Raw genomic sequence first — 13,146 nt, 5'->3', positions numbered from 1 at the left:
GGACAGCACAGGGTTAGATATAGAGTAAAGCTCCCTCTACACCGTCCCCATCAAACACTACCAGGGCAGGGACAGCACAAGGTTAGACACAGAGTAAATCTCCCTCTACACTGTCCCCATCAAACACTCCGAGGGCAGGGACAGCATGGGGTTAGATACAGAGTTAAGCTCCCTCTACACTGTACCCCATCAAACATTACCATATCTTGCTGGATTAAGTACAGAGCTGATTGCATTGCCTTTGGTCCATTTCTGAATTTCCATGGCTACACCAGTCTGACAGTAACTTTAATACAGTTTCACCATCTGAAAGAACTGATATGGGATTGGTGACCCAGAAATTTTCTCTTATTCATTGGTCAAGATATTTTGCTCAGGTTAAAACCAGGGCTGGGTTTAAGATGTTTATTCTTGAGTTCTCTGAAGACTCTCCAGTGGCAAGCAGTTCAGATATTTCAATCAGAAATGCCTGCAGTGGAAGTGACGGTTCAACATGCCATGAACTAACCTCCCCGCCACGAGGTCCTCTGTCATATTCCAGCTGCCTGCTTTAACCTGACTGTGGTCTTTGTGGTCAGTGATTTACTGTGCACTTATTCACAAACAGAGTCAGATAACCTGGAAATGATCCTGATCAGTTTGATTACATTTGAGGAGATGGGGTTTTGATTAACTGTATTCTGTGGAGACTGTCAGTGCAGAGGATACTGACGACCTGACCAACCTGTAACCAAATGGAGGCTTCTCAAATGTTTATTGTGGTGAATTTGCCTTTGTAGCTGTGAAGGATTTTCAATATTTTCCGACTTAGTATCAAGGGATTTTGTTCCAAGGTTACATCATTGCTGGGTTTTTTAAATCACATTATTTCCCATTTATATCACATTATTGGGAATATTAATGAGAGGACAGAACGTAGTGAGATTAGAAAGCTTGATAGATGGTGGAAAGGGGCGATCTATTGACTTGCTCCAGCCAGTGTGGGCTACAGGAGAACTTCCTGACTGTGTTTCAGTCTCAGGATGTGGGCGTTGCTAGCTGGCCATATCTTGCTTGCTCCAATCATCCTTGAGTAGTTGATGATGAACTGCTCTCTGGAGCCTCTGTCGTACATTGAAGCAGTTAATTGCAAATCAATGGCTTTCTGCACCATTTGAGACAATCACATGGCTGTGGGTCTGGAGTCACATGTGGGCCAGACAAGTTAAGGACCCTCCCCTCATCCACCTCAGAGATGGTGGTGAACCAGATCGGTTATTAACAATAATCTGGTGTTGTTGTGATGACCATAATCTTCTGCATTTTGAATATGAAATCCCCAGCTGCCCTGGTGGGATTTGAACTGTCATCTTGCATGGTGGCTCAGTGGTTAGCACTGCTGCCTCACAGCGCCAGGGACCCGGGTTCGATTCTACCCTCGGGCAACTGTCTGTGTGGAGTTTGCACATTCTCCCCGTGTCTGCGTGGGTTTCTTCCGGGTGCTCCGGTTTCCTCCCACAGTCCAAAGATGTGCAGGCTAGGTGGATTGGCAATGCTAAATTGCCCGTAGTGCCCAGGGATGTTTAGGTTAGGTGGGTGAGACATGGGGAAATCAGGGGTAGGGGAATGGTTCTGGGTGGGATGCTCTTCGAAGGGGTGGTGTGGACTTGTTGGGTCAAATGTCCTGTTTCCAAACTGTAGGGATTCTATGATTCTACGATCTCCATATCATGGCTGACCAGCTCAGTAACATCACTGTGGTGTTACCATTCACACATTGTGTTATGTCACAGCTGCAGGGCACGGTTCTCTAATCTGAGAATTCTGAGCTTCCTAAGATAAAGGAATGTGGTAGATTGCCTCTCCATTTAGGTGATTCCCTCCTATCCTCAGTAATTTGTAAATCCCAGCAGCTGGTCACCGAGTAGGTCTAGAAAGGTGTGGTCCACACCACCTGTGATCTGTACTGGGGAGGGAGGTACCTGGAGGCAGTATAGATGCAGGAGAGGTTAGAGATTGGTGGGGGGGGTCGCATTATTAATGGGGAAGAAGTCACACGTTGGGTTTCCTGAATCTATTTTGAGGCTCATTTCCCAAAATGTCTCCTTCCCAGTCCTTCAGAACCACATCTCTGTGAAATTCCTCACAGAGCTCTGAGGGTTCAGAGAGATGTTTCTGCACAAAGGGACGTTTGTGGTGACATAGCAGGAGCTCACACCCAGACACAGAGAGAGCTCAGGGACAGCTGTGCCTCAGGGAGAGCAGACACAAGGACAGGGGGATGGGCTGTCACACCACCATGTCTAACACCCTGTCAATGGTTTACATCACTGGGGCCTGCTCCACCAACCAATCAGATCATGGCCATCCACCTGATTGATCCATGTTCGCTCCACAATCCGATAACCCGATAACCAACGATCGGGAAAATCTATCAATCAGCTCCAAGTGCCACACCTGATGAGGGGAGAGGCTGTGTGCCAGGGAACATTCCCAGATAAGACCCTTGACTGTGCCAGCCAGCTCCAGTGAGAATGTTCTGCTCTCCATTGTCCCCGCGCCTGCCGTCATCAGAGAAAATAGTTTCACTCTGTCAGCCTCTCAAATCCCTTTATCAGTTTAGGTACCACAATTACATCATTGATTTTTATTCACTTGTGGGCCGTGGGTGTCCCTGCCTGGTCTGGTATTTATTGCCCATCCCTAGTTGCCCCTTAAGAACGTGATGGTGAGCTGCCTGCTTGAACCGCTGCAGTCCGCCTGCTGTGGGTTGACCCACAATGCCATTAGGGAAGGAATTGCAGGATTTTGACCCAGCGACACAGAAGGAGCGGTGATATATTTCCAAGTCAGGATGGTGAGTGGTTTAGAGGGGAACTTGCAGGGGGTGGTGTTCCCATGTATCTGCTGCCCTTGTCCTTCTCGATGGAAGTGGTTGTGAGTTTTGAAGGTGCTGTGTACAATTAGAGTTGGTTAAACACTTTTTTAGTTAGTGGGTAAAGGAGGTCGAATCTTACTATGACATTTCTCTACGTATTCCTCCCTTTGCTGTTATTAGATACATTTGGCATTTGAACGAGGCTGTTTCCCTGTGTGCTTAAGCTTTCTGTAGCTGTTCAACTTGGTAAGACTGCACACCAAGAGCAGAGTGCACCTTTGTCCTAATCATTGGGGTGGTGTCTGCTGTTGACCGAGAGCTGACCTCACCCTCTGAAGCTCACTAACAGCAGTATGTAGATCAGTTCCCCTGGGAGTGAGTGAGGGAGCCTGACACTCAGTATCAGGAAGACCAACGTTAAAGGCCAGGGCATCGGGGCTAGAGACCTTCCAATGATAGGGTGGCATGGTGGCTCAGTTGTTAGCACTGCTGCCTCAGAGCGCCAGGGACCTGGGTTCGATTCCACCCTCGGGCAACTATCTGTGTGGAGCTTGCACATTCTCCCGGTGTCTGTGTCGGTTTCCTCCGGGTGCTCCGGTTTCCTCCCACAGTCCAAAGATGTGCAGGTTAGGTGGATTGGCCATGCTAAATTGCCCATAGTGTTCAGGGATGTGTAGATTAGGTGGATTACAGGGGGATGGGTCTGGGTGAGATGCTCTGAGGGTCGGTGTGGACTTGTTGGGCCGAAGGGCCTGTTTCCACACTGTAGGGATTCTATGATTTGAACATCAACTACCTCAATTCAGAGGTCCTCAACAACTTCATGTCGTTGGCTCTACAATCACCAGCGGCCCATTCCCTGAAGCCAAAATCAGGATTTCCGAGGTCACAGTTGTCCTGAACTAACAGCAAAACAAACCAGAAGTACCAAGCTATGCCTGGCCAAGGCCTGGTTCTCACCATCTCGTTTACAGCAGTGAAGTGGCTGTACAGATTGCCCCTACACTGCCTCAGATAAAGATCAGGCTCAGAGTGCAGTATGGAAGGACACCAGTGAACAGGGAATACCCCAGCCCCTTCCCCCACCTCATGGGTCAGTAGTGACACTGTTAATGAGGCCATGTGAGCAAAATGGTTCATGACTGTGTTCCCCAATGTCAGGCACCTTGCTGAGCTCACACCAAAGTTCGGTCAGGTCTGTGATTCTACGCAGTCTCAGACGAAGATCTTAAGCCGACCAGCGTTGGAGTCAATGTGTCCTGGCTGCTGCCTGAGAGATGGAAGAAGAACAGTCAGCAAGGAAGCAGAAAAGAGAGCCCTGACAAAATCAATACATCCATCAGCCTCAGGTCTGCTGAGGAAGGGCCTGTCACTCATCAGTCAGTGGTTAGCGCTGCTGCCTCACAGCTCCATGGCCCCACATTAGATTCCAGCCTCGGGCGACTGTCTGTGTGGAGTTTGCATATTCTCCTCTGTGTCTGTGTGGGTTTCCTCCGGGTTCTCCACTTTCCTCCCACAGTCGAAAGATGTGCAGGCTAGGTGGATTGGCCATGCTAAATGTGGGGTTATAGGGATTAGGTGGATCTAGGTGGGATGCTCTTCAGAGAGTTAGTGCAGGCTTGATGGACCGAATGGCCTCCTTCTGCACTGTAGGGATTTTATGATGGACTATATTGTCACCAGGTTTGTTGATGGTACAAAGATAATGGGAAAGTAAGTTGTGAGCAGGATGGAAGAGTCTGAAAGAGAGACACAGCTGGGTCAGGTGATTGGGCAAAAATTTGGTAGGCGCATTATAATGTGCAAAAACGTGAGGGTGTCTACTTTGGCAGGAAGAGTAGAAAATTGGAACATTATTTAAGAAGAAAGAGACTTTAGAACTCTGAAGTACAGAGGGATATGGGTGTCCTGGTACATGAGTCACAAGTCTACGGAGGTACACGTAGTGACTAGGTAAACAAGGGGAATATTGGCCTGTGGTACAAGAGGGATGGAATATAGCAGTAGGGAACTTCTGCTACAACTGCACAGGGCCTCAGTGAGAACACACCCAGAGTACTGTGAGTTTGTTTGATCTCCTCCCATCAAGAGGCATAAACTGGCACTGGAGACAGTTCAGGGAAGATTCACTCAGCTGACTCCTAAGCTGAAGTTCAGGTTTGTTCTACAAGGAAAGGTTGAGCAGGTTGGGCCTGTACTCATCAGAGTTGAGAAGAATAAAAGGTAATCTTCCCGAAACCTTCAGGCTTTGGCCCAAATGCTTCCTGCTCAATTTGGGAACAGTGATTGAGCATATTGATCCCAGAGGGAGTGACACATTAATTACTGCCAAACTCTGCTGAGCTCAGTCTGAGCACTCTGTAGCAGCGACATCTCTCTACACTGCTAATAGCAATTCCGATACACTCAACCTTGACCCAATGAAACCAATTCTGACTCAAAAATTCCATCAATTGCACACGAGATCCAAAGGATTCAGGTTGATTCAGGGAAAACCAAGGCTGTCCAAACCACTCAGGAACCTATCCCCTTCAGATTAAACATACGTTGAAAATATTACAATCACTGTTCCCCATGCCCTCCCACCCCATGTTCAATCCCAAAGCATAACCCTGTATAAACAGTGTGGCTCTACATACCACCCAAAACACCCAATCTTCTTCTCTCCAATTTATCTGTTGCAAATGGGGATGTCCACAATGATATTGGTCAGACAACTCCAGTCCTGTGGAGATGCAAACCATATCTTCACTTTGAGATACCTCGTGTTGTGTGACATTATTACCAGACACACTTCAAACAGACCTAGCAACCATGACATCCATGACACAGTGTGGGCCTTCAGGAACAGCAGCATTGTACTCCAGTATAATCTGCAAGCTCTTTATTATCAAATTCACTTGTGGGATGTGGGTGTTGCTGGCCTGACCAGTATTTATTACCTTTGAGAAGATGGTAGTGAACTCCCTTTTTGAATCATTGTAGCCTATATGTTACCGAGGCAGTCCAAGTTCCAACACAACAAGACCCGGATAGTATTCAGCCTTAGGTTTGAAAAGTGGTATCTAACATTCATGCCACACAAACTCCAGGCAGTGACCATCTTACAGTGTGGAAGCAGGCCATTCAGCCCTTCAAGTTCACACCATATCTTCCAAGAGCGTTCAGTGGTGTTACCATCATTGAATCCTCTACTATCAACATACTGCGGTTACCATTGACCAGAAACTCAACTGGATTAGCCATTTCAATACAGTGGCTACAAGATTAGGTCAGAAGCTAGGAATACTGTGGCGAATAAGTCACCTCCTGACTCCCCAAAGCCTGTCCATCATCTACAAGGCACAACTCGGCGGTGTGATAGAATACTCCCCACTTGCCTGGATGGATACAGCTCAGTAGCAGCAGCGTGTACTATCCACAAGATGCACTGCAGAAATTCACCAAAGATCCTTAGGCAGCACCTTCCAAACCCACGAACACTTCCAACTAGAAGGACAAGGGCAGCAGATACATGGGAACAGCAAGTTCCCCTCCAAGTCACTCATCATCCTGACTTGGAAATATATCACCGTTCCTTCATAGTTGCTGGTTCAAAATCCTGGAATTCCCTTCCTCAGGGCATTGTGGGCCAACCCACAGCAGGTGGACTGCAGCGGTTTAAGAAGGGAGCTCACTGTCACGTTCTTAAGGGGCAACCAGTGATGGGCAATAAATACTGGTCCACCCATATCCTATGAATGAATAAAAATACTCCACAATAAGCACCAAGACCCACAGCACTCTCCCCATCCTGCTCCAGGTTGTTATATTGAACACTGGTTTCTCTGCCCACAAACACAGCAATATTTATGAAACTCATGCCTCTTTACATCCCATTGTCCCGCAGCCACTCCCCTGACAAATATTGTGCAATAAGCACCCTCACCCCCTCCACACTTTGTTAACACTATCCTGGTGTCTCTTCTGCAGCACAGAATCTCCTGTCTTTCCCCCTCACAATTGAGCCTCCTATCGGTATCGCTCTGTCTGACTGCACTCTTTCCCTCTGAGCCTCAGAGCCGGTCACAGTGCCACTGACCTGACTGTGCTGCTGCTAGCCCCTGAAAGGTCACACCCCACTACCCCAAACAGTATCCAAAGTGGTATACCTGTTATTGAGGGGATTGGCCACAGGGGAACCCTGTACTATCTGCCTTACCCCCTTACCTCTTCTGGTGGCTAACAGGTATAGCTTAGGGGAGTGGGATGGTCTTCAGAGGGTTGGTGTGGACTCAATGGGCTGAATGGCCTGCTTCCACACGGTAGGTATTCTATGAAAAAGGTGCTTTTTTGGGGATACAGAGGAAGGAAAGGGAGGCCAGCTGGAAAACGGTCAAACTTAAAATCAAAAGAAAATTGTCTAGGAGCAGCCCCTATGGCGTACTTGAGATAATGAAACATTAACAGCAATATTTGCATGAGGAGGGAGTCACAAACCACAGGTTGTCTTTAAAAAAAAAGAAGCCAGATACCATTAAATGTTCAGGCTGGTTCTGTCTCAGGTTTAGCTCTTTCCTGAGAGATGAGAATGGCCACCCGGTGGCAGCACAGTACCTAGGAACCCAGCATCATCCAACACTGAAACCATACAGTGTGATAGCAGACCATAGGAACAATGAATGGAATATCCCACTGGCCCAAACACTGATATTTGTATTCATTTGCGGGATGTGGGTGTCACTGGCTGGCCAGCATTTATTGCCCATCCCTAGTTGAGAAGGTGGGGGTGAGCTGCCTTCTTGAACTGCTGCAGTCTACCTGCTATAGATTGACCCACTACGGTATTAGGGAGGGAATTCCAGGATTTTGACCCAGCGACAGTGGAGGAAGGGCGATATACTTCCAAGTCAGAATGGTGAGTGGCTTGGAGGGGAACTTTGCAGGTGATGGTGTTCCCATGTATCTGCTGCCCTTGTCCTTCTAGCTGGAAGTGGTCGTGGGTTTGGAAGGTGCTGTCTGCGGATCTTTGGTGAATTTCTGCAGTGCATCTTGTAGACAGTACACACTGCTGCCACTGAGCGTCGGTGGTGGAGGGAGTGGATGCTTGTGGATGTGGTGCCAATCAAGCGGCTGCTTTGTCCTGGATGGTGTCAAGCTTCTTGAGTGTTGTTGGGGCTGCACTCATCCAGGCAAGTGGGGAGTATTCCATCACACTCCTGACCTGTGCCTTGTAGATGGTGGGACAGGCTTTGGGGAGTCAGGAGGTGAGTTACTCACTGCAGGATTCCCAGCTTCTGGCCTGCTCTTGTAACAATTGTATTTATACAGGCAAGTCCAGTTGAGTTTTTGGTATATGGTCACTCCCACGAAGTTGATAGCAGGAGATTTAGTGATAGTAACACCATTGAATGTCAAAGGGAGTTGATCAAATTATCTCTTATTGGTGATGGTCATAGCCTTGCATTTCTGTAATGCAAAAGATTACTTGCCATTTTTCAGCCCAGATTGGTTAAATTTGGATATGAACTGCTTCAGTGTCTGAGAACTCATGAATGGTGCTGAACATTGTGCAATCATCGGCGAACACCCCACTTCTGACCTTATGATGGAGGGAAGGTCATTGATGAAGCAGCTGAAGATGTTTGGGCCTAGGACACTACCCTGAGGAACTCCTGCAGAGATGTCCTGAAGCTGAGATGACTGACCTCCAACAACCTCCAGATATGACTCCAACTAGCAGGGAGTTTGCCCCCTGATTCCCACTGATTCCAGTTTTGCTAGGATTCCTTGTTTCCACATACAGTTGAATGCAGCCTTGATATCAAGGCCAGTCCCGCTCACATCACATCTGGGATTCAACTCTTTTGTCCATAGAATCCTTACAGTGTGGAAGCAGGCCATTTGGCCCATCAAGTTCACACCAACTCTTCCAAGAGCATCCCAACCCCCTACCCTATCCCTGCAACCCTGCATTTTCCAATGGCTAATTCACCTAGTCTGCACATCCCTGTACATTAGGGGACAATTTAGTATGGTCAATCCACCTACCCTGCACATCTTTGGACTGTGGAAGGAAACCGGAGCACCCGGAAGAAACCCACACAGACGTGGGGAGAATGTGCAAACTCCACACAGACAGTCATCCGAGGGTGGAATTGAACCCAGGTCCCTGGTGCTGTGAGGCAGCAGTGCTAACCACTGAGCCACCATGCCGCTATTTTTGAACCAAGGCTGTAATGAGATCAGGAGCTGAGTGGCCCTGGTGGAACCCAAACTGGGCGTCACTGAGCAGGTTATTGCTGAGCAGGTGCTGCTTGATAGCACTGTTACTGACACCTTCCATCACTTGACTGACGATTGAGAGGAGACTGATGGGGTGATAATTGGCCGGGTTGGATTTGTCCTGCTTTTTGTGTACAGGACATACCTGGGCAGTTTTCCACATTGTCGGGTAGATACCAATGCTGTAATTGTACTGGAACAGCTTGGCTGGGGGAGCGGCACATTCTGGCACATAAGTCTTCAGTACTATTGCTGGAATGTTATCAGGCCCCGTAGCCTTTGCAGTATCCAGTGTCTCCAACCGTTTCTTAATATCATGTGGAGTGTATTGAATCAGCTGAAGACTGATCTATCATGCTAGGAACCATTGGAGGAGGCTTTTAGTAACAGTGATTGTTAGATCTCATAACCATGAGCTCTGACTGTAATAAACCGGGTCTGTAGCATTGCCTTGTCCCAAACGCTGACTGTTTTGCCAAAAACTGTAATATCCCATAACTGGAAACATGGTAAGGACAGGGTCTGTAATATCTATGGTTCCACACCCTGGGTACAGTAACAAGCTCTGTACTATCCCATTGGGCCAAACACTGACAGCAGTGCCGCTGTATTATATACAGCTATACTCTCTGCACACTACCACATCATCAGTCCGGGGTTAAAATACAGAGAATGCTGGAGAAACTCGGCAGGTCTGGCAGCCTCTGTGGAGAGAGAAACAAAGTTAAAGTTCCCAGTCCACTATGATTCTCCTTTCGTTCAACCTTCTCAGGATGGCTGGGGATGGACAAGTAACACACTGTCTTTCTCCCTCTGCACAGATGCTGTCAGACCTGCTGGGTTCCTTCAGCACTTTCTGTTTCATTTCAGATCTCTAGCATCAGCTGTACTTTGCTTTAGATTGTGTCAACCAGACGATGTGTCTACTCCAATTCTGCACAAAATTGCCAGGATTTCTCTGATTTAGTGGCTCAGTTTCCTGGGTTAGGGGCCCCCAGGTGAAATGTTGAGGTTTACGTGCCTGCTGCTGGTTCAATATACTGAGGCTGTGCTCATTTTTTTGCTTTACTCTTCCCACAGGTGTTTATTCTGAGCCTCCGTCTTCCATTCTGTCTTTCTGGGTCAACACGAAAGCGATTCATCCAATTACCATGTCACTGTCTGGTATGTTTCAGCCTGTTCCCCTGCAATGCCATTTTAACACAGGGACTGCACCGCTCTTAACCTTCATCAGACTGCTATTGATCACCTCACATAACGAGACCAATGCCGAAACAGTGAAGGCGAACTTATAGACATGAGAAAGCAGACGCAGACACAGCCATTTCACACTAACAATGTTGCGAGTCTGTCCCAAAGAGAAAAGAATCTCCCTTAATCCTCAACAACATCATCATGAAACATAATGTGTGTGAAATCCAGTCTAACCTCTCTGTGTGTATGAACAAGGTTTCTAATCCCAGCAGCTATTTTCCAAACAGCCTGTTCAGAGATGCTATTACACGCTGCAGAAGCAGGTCAGACAGATCCCGGGCCTCCTGTTTCAGAGATTGGGACACTGCCACTACAACACAACAGCCCTCTTCTAATCACAGTGTTTGCACCCCATTATTGATCACAATTGTAATAATTATTTCAGTAACTGCCAGGCTCTGGTACATTGCTCTAACTCCAGATTTAAAATTAATTCTTTTTCATGAGGCTTGGGTGTCCCTAATTGCCCTAATCTGAGTGTCTCACTCAGCCACTTAAGAGGCAGATCAGAATCACTCCATCGCAGTGGGTCTGGAGTCACGTATAGGCCAGACCAGGTAAGGATGGCCAATTTCCTTCCCCTAAAGGAGCCCAGATTTGTGAATTGAGTTTACCATGTCACTAGCTGCTGTGCTGTGATAGGAACAGCAGCCTGGGCCTCTGGATTACAGATGCAGTTCAAAAAAGCTGCTCACTACAACCTCCTTCAGAGTAATTAGGGATGGACAATAAACGCTGGTCTAGCCAGCAATGTCCACATCCCATGAGTGAATTTTAAAAATATTATCCCATACCACTGTCTCCCCGTAAATGTCAACATGTAATCTTTAGGACGGCCCCAAAAGGTTACGCTGAGTTTGATGTGTTTCTGTGAGTGAGGGCTGAGGACTCTCATTGTTCTATCACTATTCACTTTCAGCCTACAAACAGAAGATGAGAGAACTTCCTCTCTTTAACCTTCTCTGTTCCTGCTTCAACCCGGAGCCTCGTAACAAGACTCTCTATAAGTTTGAAGGTGAGTGATATTGGAGCAGTCTCTGTGTTGTGAGATTAGTGCTAAAGCCTGGGCTCAGACAGTGATATCTGCAGTGACAGCTGACCCTCAGTGTTTAAACCGTACCACCACTGGTGGGAAGGCACCATGACGGTGTGACTTGTTTACACTGGAAAAGAACTGATTATGCTTTTTATCTATACTTTCATGCGATGTGATCATCACTGGCCAGGTAATCCATTTATTGCTCAACCCTAATTCCTCTTGAACTGTGTGGATTGCTAGAGCCATTTCAGAGGACAGTTAGGATTCAACAACATTGCTGTAAGTATGGATTCACATGTAGGCCAGACCAGGGAAGCATGGCAGATTTCCTTCCCGAAGAGAGGACCAGATGCGTTTTTTTTTTACGACAATTGGTGATAATTTCCAGGGTCACCATCACTGATTGAGTTAGAAATTCTGATTGTGGTGGGATTTGAATCGTGATCAGGAGCCTGGCCAATAGATGTACTGTGGCCCAGACACCTCAATATCAAGCATGTGAGGTTCGTCATCAGGGACAGAGCCTTGGGTCAGCATCTTCTAGATCATTCATCAGGAAAGCTGGAGGGATAATGACCTACTAACGCAGTCCTGACACTGAGCAACAGAGCACAGTAGATACTGTGGGTGACACCATGGGGCGAGGGTACTGAAAGAGAAATGGTTCCTTTGCAGAGAGGATCCGGAACTGAATCTAATTCTAAAGTTACAGACAGGTCATTCTGGAGCAATGTCAATTTGAAGTGCCCATTAGAGCTTTCAAGGCCGAGGTCTTGAGGTTTTGTTTTGGGTGAGGAGATCAAGAGATATGGAAGAGATCAACCATGATATAATTGAATGGTGTAACAGTCTTGAGGGGCTGAATAGCCTCTTGCTGTTCCTGAGTAATTGGCTCAAGGAGACGGCTGAATGGCCTCCTGCTGTTCCTGTGTAACAGGTTTGAGGGGCTGAATGGCCTCTTGCTGTTCCTGTGTAACAGGTTCGAGGGGCTGAATGGCCTCTTGCTGTTCCTGTGTAACCAGCTCGAGGAGGGGGCTGAATGGCCTCTTGCGGTTCCTGTGTAACAGTCTCGAGGGGCTGAATGGCCTCTTGCTGTTCATGTGTAACAGGTTTGAGGGGCTGAATGTCCTCTTGCTGTTTCTGTGTAACAGTCTCGAGGGGCTGAATGGCCTCCTGCTGTTCCTGTGTAACAGGTCTCGAGGGGCTGAATGGCCTCCTGCTGTTCCTGTGTAACAGGTTTGAGAGGCTGAATGACCTCTTGCTGTTCCTGTGTAACAGATTGATTCATTTTTCTTTAGACCCGGTTGACCTGAACTGGTGCTTCATATCCGACATGGAGGTGAAGGAACTGAACAAGAGAGCGTCCGGCCTGTCATTTGAAGTCATCCTGAAACCACCATCATTTGAGGGAGTCCCAGAATTCCACACAGCCTTGCCAAAAAAACGGGATCCTTCCCTCGAGGAGATCCAGAAAAAACTTGAGGCTGCTGAAGAGAGACGGAAGGTACAGTGCACAGGGATCCCAGACCAACGAGGGAATCTCTCAGGGAAATATCTGGATACTGAGGGGAATCTCTCAGGGAGATATCCAGATACTGAGGGGAATCTCTCAGGGAGATATCCGGATACTGAGGGGAATTTCTCAGGGAATGTCCGGACACTGAGGGGAATCTCTCAGGGGGATGTGCAGACACTGAGGGGAATGTCTCCCTGGGGGATGTACAGACACTGA

The 13,146-nt window shown here is 47.6% G+C and overlaps 1 protein-coding gene across 2 annotated transcripts in view; it reads left to right on the top strand.

The window, feature by feature from the left end:
- The window catches only part of LOC109923830 (stathmin-4), an 18,388-nt gene that overhangs the window by 1,951 nt on the left and 3,291 nt on the right, over window positions 1–13,146 (top strand). For both annotated transcript variants that reach the window (XM_020523865.2, XM_048601056.1), the window contains exons 2-4: window positions 10,202–10,285; window positions 11,295–11,390; window positions 12,713–12,918. In XM_020523865.2, coding sequence (XP_020379454.1) covers window positions 10,273–10,285; window positions 11,295–11,390; window positions 12,713–12,918 — 315 coding nt within the window. In that variant the 5' untranslated portion in view covers window positions 10,202–10,272. The remainder of the gene's footprint in view (window positions 1–10,201; window positions 10,286–11,294; window positions 11,391–12,712; window positions 12,919–13,146) is intronic.

This window comes from Rhincodon typus, chromosome 9, assembly GCF_021869965.1.
Source record: "Rhincodon typus isolate 14 chromosome 9, sRhiTyp1.1, whole genome shotgun sequence".
NCBI classification, from domain to species: Eukaryota; Metazoa; Chordata; class Chondrichthyes; order Orectolobiformes; family Rhincodontidae; genus Rhincodon; species Rhincodon typus.
The sequence above is the reverse complement of the archived record's forward strand: the minus strand, read 5'-3'. Positions and strand labels throughout refer to the sequence as shown.